General features: G+C 43.8%; 1 protein-coding gene across 4 annotated transcripts in view; it reads left to right on the top strand.

The window, feature by feature from the left end:
* The first annotated feature begins 1,410 nt into the window (after positions 1–1,410).
* The window catches only part of PROX1 (prospero homeobox 1), a 52,172-nt gene continuing 34,153 nt past the window's right edge, over positions 1,411–19,429 (top strand). For 3 of the 4 annotated variants that reach the window (XR_007148356.1, XM_047841495.1, XM_047841493.1), the window contains exons 1-4: positions 1,411–1,644; positions 1,776–1,881; positions 9,664–11,455; positions 18,450–18,557. Coding sequence is in view for 3 of the 4 variants with exons in the window: in XM_047841495.1 (XP_047697451.1) it covers positions 9,731–11,455; positions 18,450–18,557 (1,833 nt within the window). In the remaining variant the exon portion in view is untranslated. The remainder of the gene's footprint in view (positions 1,645–1,775; positions 1,882–9,663; positions 11,456–18,449; positions 18,558–19,429) is intronic. The other variant, XM_047841494.1, reaches the window with a different exon arrangement.

Here is a 19,429-nt window from a genome sequence, read left to right as displayed (position 1 = left end):
GGCTTTTATAGGATCTTTAGGTCATAAACGCGGTTGCTTTATTAAAAGCCGTTTACTGTGCCCGGTGAAAGACACGTTCTGGCTGCGGCTGGAAATGCCCTTTCGCATTTGTAACTTGCAAACCTCCAAGGAGCTCTTTAAGAGCCACGTTATCTAAAGAAATCTCCCTGGTTATTTTTCCTCCAAGAGATGTCTAACCAAAGTGCATTTTCTATAGCTTTACGTTGAAGCCCAAAATTTAAGCGTTTGAAATTTCTTACTTAATAAACTTTAAAGTTGGCTACCCAGGAGCCAAAATTGTGTACTCCAGTAGGAAACCTCTCTCTTTGGTCATCGTGGGGGTGAGTGAGTTAGTGAGGGATAATTGCGAGGTAATGTTTGCAACATTCCCCCCCCCCCAAAAAAAGGGCTGCTGTACCTACAATCCGAAGAACCAAGGGCAGATACTCTTCTTCCTAGTAATTTTGACGGGAGATTAACTGGAACTCAGCCAATACTGGTCTGCTACCAAATGCAGCGGAGCCCAAGTGAAGCCGCTGGCACGTATTATTTAAATCCCCAACCTACCTGTATTTTATTGTCCACTTTGCCTCTAAAAGCAAGCAAGGGTGACATGTATTCTTGATACTGTCTGTGATCATTTAAAATGTGGAACGACCTGCGAGCTTCCCCACTCCCTCCTCCTATACCACTCCACCCCTAAAACCCCACTTTTTCTCCAGTATACTTTTCCGTGCCTTTCTCCACCCAAGTCTGCTCCAAGCTCGGCCACTCGGTGAACTCGATCAGCTGTATCTGGGAAAGGAAGAGAGGGGGTGGGGGGGAAAAAGGACCTGCGTCCAGGACGAGCGAGTGTGAGCCGAGCGCCGCTCGCGCCGTCGCCCGCTTTGCACAGTGCCCGCAGATGGCTCGCTCCGGCCCCGGCGCGGCGATCCAGTCGCCCCGAAGCGGTGGCAGGGCGGGGGCGGGGGTGGGGGCCGGGGATGGAGGCGGGGGAGGGGGAGCGCGGGGCCCCTCTCCCCTCCTCTCCTCCCAGCCCCTCACCCCCCACCCCTTTTATATTTTTTTTTTTCCTCCCAAGTTCTCTTGCCTCGCTATCCCCCCTTGAATCCGAAGGCGCCTCGCGATTGGGTGCTGGGGCCGGGTACGTCAGTCAGACTGTGACGTGCAGTCTTCCTGTTTCCTTCAGCTGTGTCTTAAAGTAAATCTTGTTGTGGAGCGGAGCCCTCAGCTGAGGGAGCGCTCTGAAATAATACACCATTGCAGCCGGGGAAGCGCAGCGGCGCAAAAGAGCTCTCGCCGGGCCGCCCGCTCCCTCTCCGCTCGGCTCCTCTCCGCGGCTCCTCTCTTCTTCCCTCCTTCCTCTCCTCTCTTCTCTCCGCTCCTCCCTGCCCTCCTCTGCCTCGTCTTCTTCCCTCTCCTCTCCTCTCCCCTCCCACCCTTCCCACCGTCCCCTCTCCCTCGCCCGCTCGCCCCGCTCGCCCCGCTCGCCCCGCTCGCTCGCTCGCTCGCTCGCGCGCACTCACCGGCCCCGGTCCAATTATCACATTCATCACCCGCAAGACACCGCCGCGTGTGTGCGCGCGCGTGTTCTCCTCTCCCTGCCGGCAAAACCACGCTCGGTCCCACTGCCCTCTGCACCGCGTAAGTATCCTCTCCCCCTCGCCAGTCCCCTCCCCTTTTCCAGAATCACTTGTCCTGGCTTGTTCTTGAATGGGAAGAAAAGAAAAGAGACTCCCATTACTCATGCCCGTGTAAACATTTTTTTTTTCCAGGAGAAAATGGTGTTATTTAAATGAATCATAATAAAATAGGCTCTAAACAGTTTGTAAGCAGGAGCCTCCGTGGAACTCAGCGCTCCGCTCCTCCCAGTTCCTAAGAGTAAGTGATCCGCTTGGCTTTTATTTCTTTCTCTTTCCTGCTGGTGGCTGGGGTGGTGGTGGCGATGGCGGGGGGGGGGGGGGGGGGGAGCGGCGGGCGGGCGGCGGGGGAGGCTGATACTGCTGGACTTGTCGCTGATCTTGTCACCTTTTGTGTACTGTTCCTGGGCTGTGAGGAGGCGTTTGCTTCCCTTCCTTCTTTTTCTTGCCCTCTCTTCTCGGGAGAGAGGACCGCGAGGGGGACCGGGTCGCTTTTTGTTCGCCTGGATCCCCGCTTTCCGCCAAGCCCCATCCTTCCCGTCTCTCCCGGCTAAAACTCCTGGGCCAGCCCCCACGTCCTTTCTCTTTGTCTTGTTTATTATAGCTGCCTTTCTTCCAGGCTCTTCCAATTTGCTTGTCATTTGCATACCTTTCACTTCTCCTTTTGAACCCCAGCAGAGGGCCGGGGAGCAGGGAGGAGGGGGGAGGGAGGAGGGGGGCGCTCTGTTACTTTACTCGCAAAACGCTGTCGAAGCCGCAATGTTGAAATCGGGGTTGGAGCGGTGGAGAGATGGTCCCGGGAAGGCAGCGCGGCGTCCCTCTCCAGAGCTCCGAGGAACCGGGGCTAGGTCAAGTTGAGTTGGGTAAGGCGGCCGCGGGAGCCTCAGGAGGTCGTGTGGCGGTGGTGGAGGGATGGGGCCGGAGCGTCGCGGGGGGACCGAGTGCTGGCGGTGCGGGTGGGGGTAGGGGATGTTCTTGGGCTGCGGATCTGCGACGCGAGGACTCTCACAGCCCTGGCTGGCAGTGTGTGTGCCGCGGGGCTGCTGGGATCTGGTCTTGTCTGGGTGGTACCTGCAGTTGTGCCCCAGTTCAGCGGACTGGGGAGGGAGGAGAACAGAGGTGAGGGTGATTGTTACCGGGGAGAATGGTGAGGAGGGCGGGAAGAGCTGCTATCTTGGCTGAACACACCAGGAGGGGGACAGGCAGGGGGGCGCTGGGTGGGGGGGGGGGGGAGACTTCACCCAAAGTCCAGTTTAGCAAGTTGTTGGTTCTTCTGGCGTGCTAGCCACTTACTCCTGCTAAAACTGAACGCCGGTGGAAAGCGTGGTTCGGAGTGGGGGCGGGTGGGGGGGTAGGGAATGGCGGGAGGGAGGTGAAGGGGGAGTAGCTTTCGAGAGAGACTCACACGTCTCCCGCCACTTCTCAGCTTTTTTCGGAAGTTGAGAGTCCTCCAGGCTGGCAGAGACGAGGAGGAGGAGCGGTTGGGCGATCGTCTTAAATAGCCCAAGGAGGCAGGTTGGAGTGTGAGACTGCTGTTCTTGGCAGTCCAGAACCCTGCTCCGCCTGGGGGAAGGCTGGGAGCTCACCTGCTTGTTTTTATTTTTCCAAGAAGGTCTGTGTTGTCTCCCAGAGCTTATAAAAACAGTGCGAGCACAGGGTGGCCTTCTCTCAAAGTCAAGGCTATAAGTGTCTTCTCTTGTTCTCTCTCTCTCTCTCCCTCCCGCTCTCTCCCCCTCCCTTCCCCCCTCCTTCCCTCCCACCTATAACCTCCCTTACAAAAAAAAATAATAATAATAATTTCCTTTCCTAAACTAGGTAGGCAGAAGTCTATTCGTAGAGCGCTGTGCATGGGCAGGGCCTGACAGGTGTGTTGGGTCAAGAAAGACAGGTGCAGATTTCCTCTGTGTCTGTGTGTGTCTGTACAGCTCCAGGCCACAATGCGCACTCCAGGGTTGCAGAAGTTTATGAATTTATGGGTGCCCTGCTTAATAGGATTCTCCGGGCTAATGGGAACTGGGCTGTTGTCATGCTTTGAGCCCGGCCATGTGAGTTCTTTGCTTGGGGGTGGGGGATAAGTTGGTATGTGTTTGTTTATTTTCCTTAAGGATGTTGGCAGGCTGCTGCTGAGGCTGTGTCTCAGGCTTCTGCCTGCCAGGCGGCTGAAAGTCCCCCCACTTCAGGCAGCAGGTGGAGAGAGATTGACTTTCCCTCTGCTTCCCTCTATAGTTTCTGCCTATCTCCCAGGTCTGTGGTGCGGAAGGGGGGTGGGCGAGAGCCGTCTTTTGTGTGCCTGTGTGTTTTGGGCGGCCATGGGCGGTGTGTGTAACTGCCAAGAATACCAAAGTCATTTGAAAGTGTTACTGTTGTTAAAGCTTATCTTTTTAGCGTGCCTTCTCTCTGCCCAGAAAGAATAGGTATGTGCATAAACTCTTTCAAGTCCTATGTTAAATACTCTCATAAAGCAGAATGAGCCTGTCATTGTACCAGACATGTGCCAGATGTCCTAGTTATTACTTTGATGGAGAAGGAAAATCTCAAGTACGTGAGAGGTAACTGCGCTTTCTCTGTTTGATGCAAGATGCAGGCAATCAGCTGTGTGAGGAGTTTCTTGCAAGAACTTCTGAGTATTTTCAGAATGAAATGGGCTGTGTGTGATGAGAAAGGAAAAGAGGAGCATTGGTGTTACCCTGTCCATAGGCTACAACGTGGCCACGTTTATATAATGGTAAAATCGGCGAGGGTAAGGACCGTGGCTTGACGTGTGAGGGAAGCTGTGGAGAATTCAGTGGAAGCACTATATCTGGATTATTCAAACTTGACCTTTTAAGTTTCTCTTTAAACAGGCTACTTCTTGTGTTACATAGAAATAGGTTAGATGGTGAATGGTTTTATCGGTTGTCTTTGTTGTTTGGGCGACGATCGAGAGTTCATGAAAATGAGATACTGTGTGTCATTTGTCCTTTAGACTTAAAACCTCAGAGTCCCTCCCTCAATACTTGTCTTGGGTGTTCGCGAAGTTTTTTCACGTCATCTCTGGATATGTCCATTTCCTTTATGTTTGATAGAGGTTGTCTGTGCTTGGTACTTACTGGTATGTTTATGTGTCCATTATGCAGAATTCTGCTTAGTTTAATCATCACCTTGTGGGAAGAAAAGTCATGCCTACGTCACATGCATCTTTGTTCTCACTTTATTCATTTCCTAGCATGGTTCCTCTAGAAGTAGCACTTGCAATCTTAAAACGTAAGCCAGCTGCCGGGGTTCTCTTTATCTGTTCAAAGTGCAAATAGGCCTTTTTTTTTTTTTCATGAATTTCTTATATCATTTCAGGGATTGTCTTGCATTTTCAACTGTTGATAGAAGGAATGTTTAGGTTTAGGATTAACAAAATAAATTATAAAATGTGACTGTTTTTCTAGGATAAAGACGGATTGTGCGTGACATATTATGATTGGATTCCAATTAAGTACCTGTATCAACTGAAAAGGACAGATACCTCAGGAATTTCTCAAACCTTATTGCCTAGCTTTCAAAGGACATTTAGAGTGTTTGACTTTTCTACAAAAAAGAAAAAAAGTGTGTTTTTTCTTGAGATCGTTTCTTACTCTTTTACTTACTAATGTGGTGAATTATTGGTGCACATGAAGGTTTAGGCATGTCTCAGAAAATATTCTGTGTTCATTTTGCAGGTGAAAAACGTACGGAATTTTTGATAGGTTGGAGGAATTTTAAGTGAAACGGTTATGATATGAGAACTCTGTTATGATAGGAAATTTTAAAACCTGATGTGAGATTTGAGGATACAATCTCAGTTAACTGAAGTACGAACTTCTGTCAAGTGGGTTCTTCAAACTAAACATAAAACGCTTTCTTAACCTTACAGCAAGCAGAAACATCCCTGAAGGAAAAGTTGCTGATTAGCAGAAAGGAACTCTTGAATACAGTGAAGAAGGATTAGGGGGAAGATTTGATGATTTGGTGGCCTTAGGGGAGACTACCTAAATCAAATCATCTGATCTCCCCCACCCCCCTGCCTTGAATTACCGATTTTCAGGTGGATTTAAGATGTTCTTTGTTAGTGATAGTGCATTCGAAATTTCATAACCAGGCTGACCCAAGTAGATTAGAGGCCCATTCAAAGATTGTTTTCCATAAGAAGTAAAGTGTAGGCTTGAGCAATTTCTTCAAATAATTTTACCAACAAAGACAGATAATCTAAGTAATCCAAACAGGAAACCATGCCAACCTTACACTCACCCTGCCTTATAAAAGATTTGTCTAAACTATTTGGATAATTACCATAATGAACACTTCTTTGTCCAGAATCTGGACTCTGGATAGATACGTAAAAGTTGTAATCCCCTCCCCCAAATAACTTCTTTATTCAAGCAGAGCACTTAGCCACTTTCTACTCCAATTCCTTTGAAATTCCTCGCTGAAAGTTCTTTTCTAACATTAAGTCATCAAGTTCCTTAGCATTCTCCATGTTAAGCTACCTGACGTTCTTGAGATAATTCAGGTCTTAATGAATCTTTTGGAGTAGTTAAAATCTGACTCGATTATACCTGGATGTTTGTTCTTATCTTTCTCTGGGAGGAATCTGCTATGTCAAGATAATCACTGTATAGGAATTATTAAAGCAGTTGAGTACTTAGATACCAAATGCTAGCTGTGACAAATTATTTAAGAATAAAAATATTCTGTATGGGTCTTCATGTTAATTGAAGAGGAGTTTACTGGAACAGAACATATGTATCCAAACAGTAATACATTTGGGCTCAAATTCTACATCAGGATTTTTTTCTGCATACTTGCTGATATTACTGTTTCCAAGGGCTGATCAAAAGGTTTCATCTCGCCTGTTGAAACTCAAAACGAATGTAAAAATCAAAATACAATAAGAGTCAATAATAATTGTAGTTGAAACACTATGACTTAGGACATCTGTTGAGAAATAAAGGAATTTTTAAAAATCTTAATGGACAGGATGAGATCAGTGATAAAGTCAGTCCATAGCATTCTCTAAATTCTGAATTAGGAAGCCCATGGCAGCACCTTTAAATGTGTTTTCAAGTGATTTAATTTATATGATAGTCGTTGAACAATGCGTTTTCTTATGTGGTAAATATAGTCACATCTATATCTTGTTTACAAATCAATTTGCTAATCAAGTATTATGTCAGCCAGTTATAATTACTTAATCTTGTCTGTTGCCTCCATGGGTTATGGTCCCAGCGTGCACTACCCCTCTACCTTTATTTTTAAGTTTAGATCTTAGCTATATGGAGAGCTATATTTATTCATGCCTATTAATATAGTGTCTGGTCTTGGCAGAATATATATTTTTTTCCCATTTGTTTCGTCCTATTTGTTATGTCTCAGCTGGACATTTTACAACAAGACCTAAAAGGATTCCCATATTCTCTTAGCCCAAAACAGAAGCAAATCATTATCTAATCTAAAAATGCTGACTGGTTGACAGGGGATGGAAAAAAATCTGTTTAGATTCGGGAATTTGAAGGAAGTCACAGGGTGTTTGGTTCTTGGAAGACCCACCAAACATGTTTAATTAACACTTACTGTCCACTGCAAATGAGAGTATCATTTCTTTCTGCCTTCGGAAGAGCACAGCCCTCTTCTTGGCTTGGGCACGAGGCAGGGATGCAGCTGTTGATACCTAGGCTATGAGAGGAAGTGCAGTTGACGCAGAGGTAAATGACAGTTGGGAAAGGAAGGATGCCTGCGAATGACCTTGTGCGCATCTCTTATACCAGCCTGTCATTCTGAGCCCCTGTTGCAGAGATGCTTGTCCCCTGGCAAGGATGGGCAGGAGAAAAATCCAGATTGGGGGTTAAGCTGAACAGAGGAAGAAAAAAGACTGTGGAAAGTTTGTTCAATGTTTTGACTAGAGATCCCTGTGCTTTTCAGGTGATATTAAGGAGAAGAGAATTTGCACACACAAAAAGAAAAGAGGTAAAATTTTAAAACAATGGCAATGAACTCTATTTTGGGGGAAGCTGATACACACACAAAGAGGTCCTCCTTGCAGAGACCTACCCCCAATGCGCAAATCTTTCTGGGCTCCGAAATAACCCATTTCTTTTCTTGTTTGCCTCGGTGTTTTTCTTTTTTTCACCTGATGGCTACACCTGATTTATGGGATCCAATGTGTTAGTGAAATATTTGTCATTGCATTTTTGTATTCCTGAGCTCAGTTTTATTATTGATGTGTGAGGGTGCACCATCATTCTGAATTCAATTTTGAACCCAATATTGAAGTTATTAAGATCTGTTTCCATTCCAACTTTGGGAAATTTTATCCTGAGGCATACGAAAAGTATTTTAATTTTCAGCATACAAAAACATATAAAGAAGCATCATATTGCCTGCATGAACAGGCTTTTTTAAAAATGTTGTGTCTTCACATAGAAACCAGGAACAAGGAATGCATGACGAAATCTTTGTTGAGTAAGAAATAAAAATAAAAAACCCACACGTTGTCATCTAAGCATTGAGCATTTTCTTGATTTTTACAGGTTATTTCATGCTGAAATTATGCCTATTTGCATGGATAGTCATTCTTTAAAACTAGCCACAGATGCAGTCCTAGGGAGCACGTAGATGTTTTTACAGGTGAACCGAAAGAGATGGGAACCGTTCCAAACACTCTGCACGCTGCCTTTGGCAATAGACCCTGTTATTGTGAAGATGTGCTCTGTTAAGCAAACGTGAAGTTTAATATTAGATAAACCCTGTGTGAAAAAAATATTTTCATCTTCTTCATAAAACGTTAATTGTAAGCAAAAAAGATATGACATCTTATATGCACACAAAATTGGGGGTTAGCATCACTGGGTAATAAGTCACAAAATATGTCAGGTGCCTTGCATAAAATGCAAGGAAGGATATTCTCTTTTAATATTGTGTTCTCAAGAAACAATGCAAGTTCATGTGCAGAGAAGGTATTTCTCTTTCTCATATATTTGACTGATGCTTTTGCATCTTTATTTACTTTCTTTTAGTCTCCCCCCACCTTGAATTTGGCATAAGAAAAAAGATTCACAAAGGATGTGTGTATTAAAGTTTCTTTAGGCATTTGAAGTATTATTTTGGCAGATTTTAACAGAAGAGAACTAATACTGAAGATACATTTATCCTTGCCTCACTCAGTTTATTGTTCCCCATACTGATTTCTAAAATGTGGCAATTCCTTCCTTTACAGTGAGTCCAACTTTGTGGTCATTTGAGTCATCAAAAGGACATCATGAAAATTCACAAATATTCTCACCCTTACGTTAAGATGTAGCAATAGATCGCGTTTTCCAATGTGACTTTACTAATAAAAATGCACATCCGTGGTAAATAAGCAGACTTGTAAAATGGATATCTGTGCGTTTATTTCAATGTTAAATTGACCATTTGTATCGGAAAGGTGCTGACGGGGGTGTTCTCCCTCCCATTTCAGATATGACAGAAATATTTTAAAATTCAGTAATAAAGGGGGCGTGTTGAGCATTTGCATGTACTTTCGGGTCTTTCTCCTCTAATGGCATTAGAACCAGAATAGTTTTAATTCAGAAATGGAATTTTTCGTCCAAATTTCACACAGCCTCAAAATTGAACCTTATATCTTAAGTAGAGACCACTTTCATCTTCTTTTGTAATATGAATCTCAATGCCCAAAATTTAATCAATTGGTTGTCAGAGGCTGTGTTCTTATAATCTACTGTTTCTTCTGAAGATAAACAGTATCATTTTAGGCATTTGTGAAAGAGAATCATATTACTGGTGCTTAAGCAGTTTTTGCTTTTTTTTTTTTTTAATCTTAATCCATCTTAAACCAGTGGAGCAGAAATATTTAAAAATGTTTCATTTCAAGCAGAGTGCATAATAAATTGCAATAATTGTAATGTGCCATAAATCCCAGAGCCTATGCATTTTGCATTTGATTCAGGATTGAGGTCAGGAAATTTGGAGAAATTTAAAGAAAATGATTCATCAGTCCTTTTGTTCTGTTGGCCAGGGTCCCGGGATTCTTGAGCTGTGCCCAGCTGACGAGCTTTTGAAGATGGCACAATAACTGTCCAGTGATGCCTGACCATGACAGCACAGCCCTCTTAAGCCGGCAAACCAAGAGGAGAAGAGTTGACATTGGAGTGAAAAGGACGGTAGGGACAGCATCTGCATTTTTTGCTAAGGCAAGAGCAACGTTTTTTAGTGCCATGAATCCCCAAGGTTCTGAGCAGGATGTTGAGTATTCAGTGGTGCAGCATGCAGATGGGGAAAAGTCAAATGTACTCCGCAAGCTGCTGAAGAGGGCGAACTCGTATGAAGATGCCATGATGCCTTTTCCAGGAGCAACCATAATTTCCCAGCTGTTGAAAAATAACATGAACAAAAATGGTGGCACGGAGCCCAGTTTCCAAGCCAGCGGCCTCTCTAGCACAGGCTCCGAAGTACATCAGGAGGATATATGCAGCAACTCTTCAAGAGACAGCCCCCCAGAGTGTCTTTCCCCTTTTGGCAGGCCTACTATGAGCCAGTTTGATATGGATCGCTTATGTGATGAGCACCTGAGAGCGAAGCGCGCCCGGGTTGAGAATATAATTCGGGGTATGAGCCATTCCCCCAGTGTGGCATTAAGGGGCAATGAAAATGAAAGAGAGATGGCCCCGCAGTCTGTGAGTCCCCGAGAAAGTTACAGAGAAAACAAACGCAAGCAGAAACTGCCCCAGCAGCAGCAACAGAGTTTCCAGCAGCTGGTTTCAGCCCGAAAAGAACAGAAGCGAGAGGAGCGCCGACAGCTGAAGCAGCAGCTGGAGGACATGCAGAAGCAGCTGCGCCAGCTGCAGGAGAAGTTCTACCAAATCTATGACAGCACCGATTCCGAAAATGATGAAGATGGCAACCTGTCTGAAGACAGCATGCGCTCGGAGATGCTGGACGCCCGGGCCCAGGACTCCGTGGGGCGGTCAGACAACGAGATGTGCGAGCTAGACCCAGGACAGTTCATTGACCGGGCCCGGGCCCTGATCCGGGAGCAGGAGCTGGCTGAAAACAAGCCGAAACGAGAAGGCAACAACAAAGAAAGAGATCACGGGCCGAACCCCTTGCAACCCGAAGGCAAGCACTTGGCCGAGACCTTGAAGCAGGAACTGAACACTGCCATGTCGCAAGTGGTGGACACGGTGGTCAAAGTGTTTTCAGCCAAGCCCTCCCGCCAGGTTCCTCAGGTCTTCCCGCCTCTCCAGATCCCCCAGGCCAGATTCGCGGTCAACGGGGAGAACCACAATTTCCACACCGCCAACCAGCGCCTGCAGTGCTTTGGCGACGTCATCATTCCGAACCCCCTGGACACCTTCGGCAACGTGCAGATGCCCAGTTCCACAGACCAGACGGAAGCACTGCCCCTGGTTGTCCGCAAAAACTCATCCGACCAGTCCGCCTCCGGCCCCCCGGCCGGCGGCCACCACCAGCCCCTGCACCAGTCGCCTCTCTCTGCCACCGCAGGCTTCACCACGTCTACCTTCCGCCACCCCTTCCCCCTTCCCTTGATGGCCTACCCATTTCAGAGTCCGTTAGGTGCTCCCTCCGGCTCCTTCTCGGGAAAAGACAGAGCCTCTCCTGAATCCTTAGACTTAACTAGGGAGACAACGAGTCTGAGGACGAAGATGTCATCCCACCATCTAAGCCACCATCCTTGTTCACCAGCACACCCACCCAGCACCGCAGAAGGGCTCTCCCTGTCGCTCATCAAGTCCGAGTGTGGCGATCTTCAAGACATGTCCGAAATCTCACCTTATTCGGGAAGTGCAATATCCTTTTATTCTCCCCTGGAGGAAAACAAAACAGAACAAAACAAGGCTTCCCCCAAGGTCAGGTTTCCACAATATATAGAATAATGTAGATTAGTATCTTCTTAAGAACGCAATCTTCTCTATTATCCAGAGTAATAGGCTTTTATCAACACACTTCTGATTGCACAAAAGCGTCCCAGGAAACCCACATCTTTGCAACTTTCGCAAGTTGTTAATTGCCTCGAAGAGCTGGTATTTAATATGTCCCTTTTCAACTGTGCTCTTTCTGCTGTTCCAGTATTATCCCCCACACACACACACTTTTTTTTCTTTAGGAGTAGATTCAGAGATGGACAAAAAAAAAGAAAAATCTCATTGTAACGTTGAATTCTATCAGGTTTTTAAAAAAGGTTTTACGTTTTATAATGGCGTCGAGGGAAAAGTCAGTTTTGAGATCCCTAAGATTCCGTAGGAAGAATTGTCCCTCTTTAAACCGTCTGCAAGGCCCCTGGTCCCTGCAAAGAAGACCTGATTAAATTTTATGAAGAGCACTTTCCTGGTGGGAGGCTTCAGTGGGAGAAAAATGGACATGGGTGGGGAGTTAGATTCTTTCTTTAATCTTCAAGTGAGACGTGGGAGGGGTGGGTCGTTGTTCTTTTTGTTTGTTTGTTTGTTTGTTCTTTAAGGAAATGTACAGGTACTGATTTATTCAGACGGCATTGGTCTCTCTCTCGTTCACCCAAGGTCTGTTCTTTGGATCTTGGTGCAGCTGCCTCTATGCATGATTAACCTCTGTTCAGCCATACACAGAAATCTTTTGTCCTAACATACACAAAGCAAATTATTTTGGAAAGCGAGAGAGCACAATTAAATATAAAACTCAGCTGTATTCGGCTTTAAAAATGGCTCTTTTTATGACTCGTCTATATTTTGAACCTGACTTTTAGGTAGAGATGCCAGTTACAGTTTTTATTAGACCCCTCCTAAACTCCAGCTATTTTTAACTGACTTTTTTTCTTTCTCTCTGTAAATCGGTCCTTTCAGTAAATTTTTAAAAATCTTGTGGCTGTGTGTTTTGGGGTAGGGGTAACATTTGGGGGCACGTAGAGGCGTGTTTCTTTTATAATAAACTGCCAGATGGATATAAAATTTAGCAATTAAGTTGGCTGTTGCTAAACTGAGGATTTTGAGCAATTGTCCTGATGACTAGAGATTGACATTTTCGTATCTAAGCCCACTCCAGAGGCTGCCACATAAGTGCAAAGCCCCAGCTATGGTGGAAATACATTTTCCTATGTAGTGAAGGCCGTCCTTCAAACCAGCTCTCAGAAGAGTTGTGGAGATTTTTGATAAGGTGAATGAGAGCCACAAATAATGAGACCCACTTAGGGCAGTGAAACACACTCTCTTTCCATAGTGAGGAAGCAGAGAATAATGTCATGAGAGGAAGGAACATAAAGATGTTGAGGACTTAGACATATAAATAGAAATCGAGTCTTGATTTGGTTGCTGATTTAACTTCTACCTTTCAAAGACCTGAACTTTAATGTACCAGCCATGAACCAAAGCTGCGCCAGGCACCATGCCTTGCTCGTGATAAACAGGCAGTAAACATTGGTCAAAATGATTGTAATGTAGTGTTGGTGATGAGAAAGGCGAAGGAAGAAGATGCAGTGTCTTGAATGGTTTTTCACCCTTGGCAGGAAGAGCATCTTCTGAGGCTCATACAAGGCTGATGATGTCCAGGGCTAGACCCTGTTGCTCTCAGACGTCTCCAGTTTGAAGGCAGTAGTCGTGATGGTGGGTTGTTTCTCTCTCTCTCTCTCTCTCTCTCTCTCTCTCTCTCTCTCTCTCTGTCTCCTACACACACACACACACACACACACACACACACACGCATGCAGAGGAAGGGACATACCTGTTTCGAGGAACATTTGAAACCAGATTTCAAAGTGCCCTAAGTGCAGACTAAAAACTCTTTAACCAGTTTATGGGTTTTGTGTGTGTGTGTGTGTGTGTGTGTGTGTGTGTGTGTGTGTGTGTGTGTGTTTATTAGACTTTTCATTGTCACCAGATAATTATGCCTGTGCTTTTTTTTTTATAAGTAAGTTGGGTCTTCTAGGAAAGAAATCTTTTAGATTGCTTTAAGTGTTGGCTACTTTCATTGTCTCACGCTCTCTCTAAATCCCCTGAGGAATTTAGAGGATTTGAATTGAAAGAAGTTCCTTTTATTTCCATACATATCAAAGGATTTAACGAGAATATAGTTGCTTCTTCAGCTGAATAACTTCCCTCTCCTCCCAATGTAAGAGTCTGTGGAACAGTGATGGTTTGGAAACACCTGTGTTCGTGTGAAACGTTGCTTACACCTGGAACTGTTTCTTTCATGAAGCGAAATAATTTTGGCCTCTTGTTGGAGTTAATGATTACATTTTCCACCTTCTGGCCATTGACCCTCTTCCTGTTTCTTTCCCCTTGATTATGCCATACTTTTAACCATTTATCTCATTGATATATTATTATTTCTCAGGAAGAAGATGGGCTGGCTTCTCTTTCTATAATCCGCATGATTCTGAAGCCAGTGAGGATCTGAGTGTTTGTTGGGAGACTGGATCCACTTTTCTCCTCTCTCCATCCTGGAATGGCAATGGGTCCTTCCCTTGATTTATCTGATGGCGTCGTAGGCAAAATTCTCAAGCTTTTAGTTTAAAGAAGTCTCTGGGAATCATAGCGAGTGGTGTCTACTTCAGTTTCAGGTGGTACAGTTACTCCTAGGAAAAAACTCAATAACATGAGTAGAAATGGGATGAAATGATACCTCTACGATTGTCATTTTTATATTTTTATTTGTAGCCACAGCTTTCCAAGTAGAAATGAATGATTTAGTGCTTAAGGAATGATTCTTTCACACCCCAAAGGGCATCATCTGTGTCTTTGAACAAAGTAGCCAAGATAAGAACTATGAAGAATACCAGCTTATCAGATAAATCCATTCTAGGTTCAGCACATTAAGCATATATAATCTATATAAAAGCACTATCTCGTTATCCTTTCTAATAGGAAGGCAATAGTGAATGTGTGCACAGTAAACTCAATGTCCGTGCACCTGCTCCAGGAGCTCACTCACGTCTTGGATATAAAAAAATGTGCTCAGTATCTTTGCAAATGAATCTATTTAATCAAATATTAAGTTTTATTCAAATTCCAAAAGAAACAGCCAGCCAATTGTTTCTCTTCATGATGTTCCTCGTCATTCACCCTCTTTGCATCTCAAGAAAAATAGCCTTGTTCAGGCCTCGGACATTTGCATACACCCAATTAAAGGACAAGAGGAGTATTAGAAGCCCTCAAGATGTGCAGGTGAAGAAACTGAGTCTGTTCTCTGTGACAGCCAGTGTTTCCTACTTGACTTTTAGGGAGAATGTTTAAAATACGTAAAGTTTAGAAAGGGAAATTGGTAATTTGAAACTAAAATCCAACTGGGGAACATGGATTAAAAATGAATTTCTAAAATGTGAAATAATCCATAGACCTTTTTAGAAGTCTTGTGGGGCCATAGTAATTCTATTAGCTGTATTAGCTATGGGGAAAACATTTATTTTCAGACTGAGAGACTCTAGGTTCCTACCCCCACCCAAATTATTAAGTCAAAAACATTTTTTTTAATTTCCACAAATGACACACCTTCATGTGCTGATCCCCTTGATGGAGAAACAATTTGTTCTATCACTTTCATTAAATGAGACAGGTTAGATCTTTTCTCCCCATTCAAGGGAAAAACCTCTTAGAAACAACAAATCAGAGCATACAGAGAAAGCTAAAAGTCTTTGGGTTTCAGAGCATTTTGGAAAATGTAAGTAAGGAGCCCCAATCCAATTTGGTGGGAACACTGCAGCCTGTAAAATCTCTAACCACAATTCAGGGTTCCATGGGGGCGGGGGGAAGAATTCGCTTCCTCCAGCCTTCACAACATATTCTTGCACTTGCCTTTTTTTCGCTGCCTCTGTTCCTCCCCTGCCACTGCTGTTTAGGTAAGGTTATCCTGTGCTTGGTAAACAGACAGCACTCAGATTCTCAGGTTGTTTGAACACCGCTTCAGGTTCAGCCACAGTACTCTCCTTCTCTGATCTTTTATATTCCTGAGCAGATGTCTTTCATTAATTTATGGATTTATCATCTTTTCTTCCCCCCCCCTTTTCCTTTTTCTCTTTCTTTCTTCTTCTTTTTTTTTTTTTTTTTTTTTTTACACCTGGCAGCTGTCTCAAGTTTCAGCAGTTATTGTCTATTTTGCATTACACATAGAATTGAATGTCATCTGTCTTCACAAAGCTATGGCTAAGAGAATTGAGGCAAAGCCACATGAGCTGCCGGGACAGATCTGGTTTGCGTTCCATCCCCCTCCCCCCACCCCCCTTACCTCCTTAATATTTATTTGTGCTCATTTTCTTTCCTGGCCTTGAATGGAGCTTAGCTCGTGTTCAGTACAGCTGTATGTTTACTGAATCTATTCCATCATGAGTCATTGTGCGTGTGTAAGTATCCTGGAAACAGCTAGTGCTTTCTTGGAAGAACAGTTGCTTTTCAGCACAAGCACTTAAAAGGGAAATTAACCAATTGGTCAGTTCAGATTTATTTTGAGGAGGAAAAAAAGGATTATCTAACTGTTGGCTTTTAAATGTTTCATTAGCTATTTTTAATAGTTTATTAGAAACATATATTTTATGGGAATTTTATCTTAATTACACGATGAGCAAGAGATACAGATTTATTCTGTGTTCCATTTCAACTGATCAATTCTAAGTATTACCGACAGGAAGCATTTCAAAGCAAAACGGGCTTGAGAAACCCAAATTAGAATAATTTTTTCATGAAATAAAAAGCCCCTAAGTCCTGATCAAAATAAGATGGAGAGTTTGTTTTGTTTTGTTTTTTTAAATAGAAAGAACGAATACCTCTGAGCATCATTTAAGTGTATTGGAAGTGTCAGCGAGTTTTTGGTAGCTCTATCGCTGAGGACCATGGCAAAACAGTCTGTTTTGTAGGAAACCAAATTTTTAAAAATCTGTTACGTCTCCCGGCGAATAATTGCAGTGTGCAAGGTGGTTTTTTAATCTCACCGTCTTTAGAAAAGATTAGAACCCAGATCTGAGGCTGTTTGCTGAAGTTTGGACTTGCCTAAAACTCTTATCATGAGGCAATAGGAGACAGCTTGCAACTATTATTTCACTTATCCATTTGGACAGATGGTCCTGAAGTGCGCTGGGTTCCTTTAGCCGTGTCTATCTGTCTAATGGAGGTTACTGGAGGGCCTTTCCAGCTCTTTCCTTGGCACAAGAAGTATGTCAGTCATAAATTATCGTCTTTGTGATCATTAAGGATCTGAAACAAAAACACAAGTTCGGTTAAGCTGCTTTGGCGTACAGATATAAAATCAAAATTTCTTCCTTCAGTGTTTATTCCTGGCGAGGGTAGGGGGAAGCACAATATCTCACTTTTCTCTTTGCAAACCAAGGTGATCTTTTAAAAATTGCGTGATGTTAAAGGGGATGCTGATTGATCAAATCCTCTGCAGAATAGTTGGTTAAACGCCCTGTTATAAGTAGTCAAGAGCTTATCGGTATTAATTTGATTATGCTTCTCTACTCACCTCCTGGTTTCTCTGTCTTCCTAAGATTGGTCACGCTGTTCTTGATGGAGGTCATTTAGAAACCTTGACTTTTCCTAAATATGTGTCTTTATTTGACCTTTTTTTCACAAGGTGTGGCATTTTTGTTGGGTAGTAAAACGTGTGTGTGTGTGTGTGCGCGCGCGCGTGCACACACACACACACACACACACACACACACAAGTGCATATTTTCTTTTCTTTTCTTATTTTTCCCAGACTCTCTTTTAAGAGAAAATCCTTAGAGAAGCTTCTAGGAAGGACCCTTAATTGACCTTGTGGGGGACCACATTGATTTTCTCCACGTGCATCTTCATTTCTGATAAATTATAAAGCCATTAATTTGCTGAGGAAATGGCAGGGCCAGGCTGCGGCACAGATGTGACCAGAGCCATCCCAGCTCCGAGTCTGCTGAGGAGTGCCAAGAATCTGGGGGAGAATCAGGAAGCCTGGATTGTTATGGTTAGCCTCACATTCTCTTGGGAACTGTTTTAGTTGCTGCTGTTTACAGATCTAAAAGGTAATGATGTTTCCAGATAAATAGGCCTTCTTATTTTGGGTAAGTGGCCATTTATTGATCTGCTAACCCGCATTTATTGATTTGTTAGCCCCAACCACTGTGCCACTCTCAAAGGAGTTAACTATAAATCCAGGAGAGGCAAATCGTATTTGGTTTTGGATCGTTGCTTTAACAAAAGCGACACCCCCTCCCTGCTCTCTCTGTGCCAAAACTACCCCTCCCAAGTTTTAGCTATTATTTAAAAGGAAACAATTAAAAGGGTATAATAGTAAGATAGGAAGAAAGTGAGTCAAAATGCCGCATTAGATTAGCACTAAAAGGTAAAATGTGAAGCTTGCCTAATAGTGTTCAAAATAATGCGTTTTGTATTTTCACGCACATTAGGATAATAATTTGCTGTCAACTGCAGAGTGTGGGGAGAAGAGCAAACAGAACTGCGATTGCGAAGAAGGAAAAAACTTGTCACGATAAGAGTTGTAGGATACACGCTGGGTACATTTGTCTCCTTAGCAACAAGTGAACATATACGTAGCGTAAGGACCTCCAACAGGGCAATGTTTTGCCATCCTCGCCACGGAGTAGCCAAGATTCTGCAACTACATTGCGCATCCTCACCATTACCTTTGGCATTTGCTAACACACAATGGTCATTTTGAGCAAGTGCAGCAAAGTAGTGAGGGATTTCGTGGCCAGTGCCTTGTACCTTTCAGAATTCCCACAGCTTTGTGATGGGCCTCCAGATTGGTTTTTTTTTTTGGGGGGGGGGGGGATGGGGGTGGTAGGTGCTTGTGTTTAAAGAAATGTTTTCCTTAACCAAATGCATCCTACATGCAGGAAGGATTGTCACCCAATCACTTGAAAAAAGCAAAGCTCATGTTCTTTTATACCCGTTATCCCAGCTCAAATATGCTGAAGACGTACTTCTCCGATGTAAAGGTAAGGACGTTTTTCATTAGTAATTTTTCCATTTCTGTGCATGTGGTAGTGATTTGAACTCTTGGAAGTTAATGGAGATGAGTGTGAAAACAATTCACGAATATACCTGTGTTATGATTGACTTAATGCTCTTGCAATTTCGTCTAAAGCTGAACTGGGCAAAGACGCCCTTACGACCAAAAGACTGGTATGAAGTCACATGGGTCTCCAGTGTGATCCGTGAAACTTCACCTCTTGTCTTTATATGTCTAAGTAACTCCTTGGAAGAAATCGCAGCTAGTCCTGGATGGGTGTGCTTTAGAGAATGTTGTGTTTTTTTTTCTCCTCCCCTGAGCAACAGTAAACTGTTTCTGTTTTCGTTTCTGTTGGTTTCCCCATATTTGTGCTTATGAAAGCAAACTCTAGCACGTCTTTTCCCCCCTGTCGGAAGGAGCGTACATTGAAATTCTCTCTGCAGTAGCTGCTTAAAAACAAAAGTGATGATTGTCTCTTATTTACAACTTAATTTGTTGTTGATGTGGAGTACACTGAGCATAAGGAGAATGAATAAAGTGACAGATTCAGGACACATTATTCAAATGAGGATATGAAAGCTGTCGGCCTACAGCTGCAGCCTCCCTCATTCTACAGAATATGGGGACCTCCTGGTTCTGTGTGCGTGTGTGTGTGCGCGCGCGCGTCTGTGTCTGTGTGTGGGTTTTAAGTAATTGTTTGCAACAACTTGATGTTGTGTTAATCATCTGCAACTTTTTAAAACATAGATTGGGTCTTGATGATGATAATGACACGCATGGTATCATTATCTGAGGGACTTGATAAACATTACATTAGCTGAGATTAGTTTATTGGGGTTGGGCGCTTTCCCCGCCCTC

This window comes from Prionailurus viverrinus, chromosome F1 (assembly GCF_022837055.1).
Source record: "Prionailurus viverrinus isolate Anna chromosome F1, UM_Priviv_1.0, whole genome shotgun sequence".
Classification (NCBI taxonomy): Eukaryota; Metazoa; Chordata; class Mammalia; order Carnivora; family Felidae; genus Prionailurus; species Prionailurus viverrinus.
The sequence above is the reverse complement of the archived record's forward strand: the minus strand, read 5'-3'. Positions and strand labels throughout refer to the sequence as shown.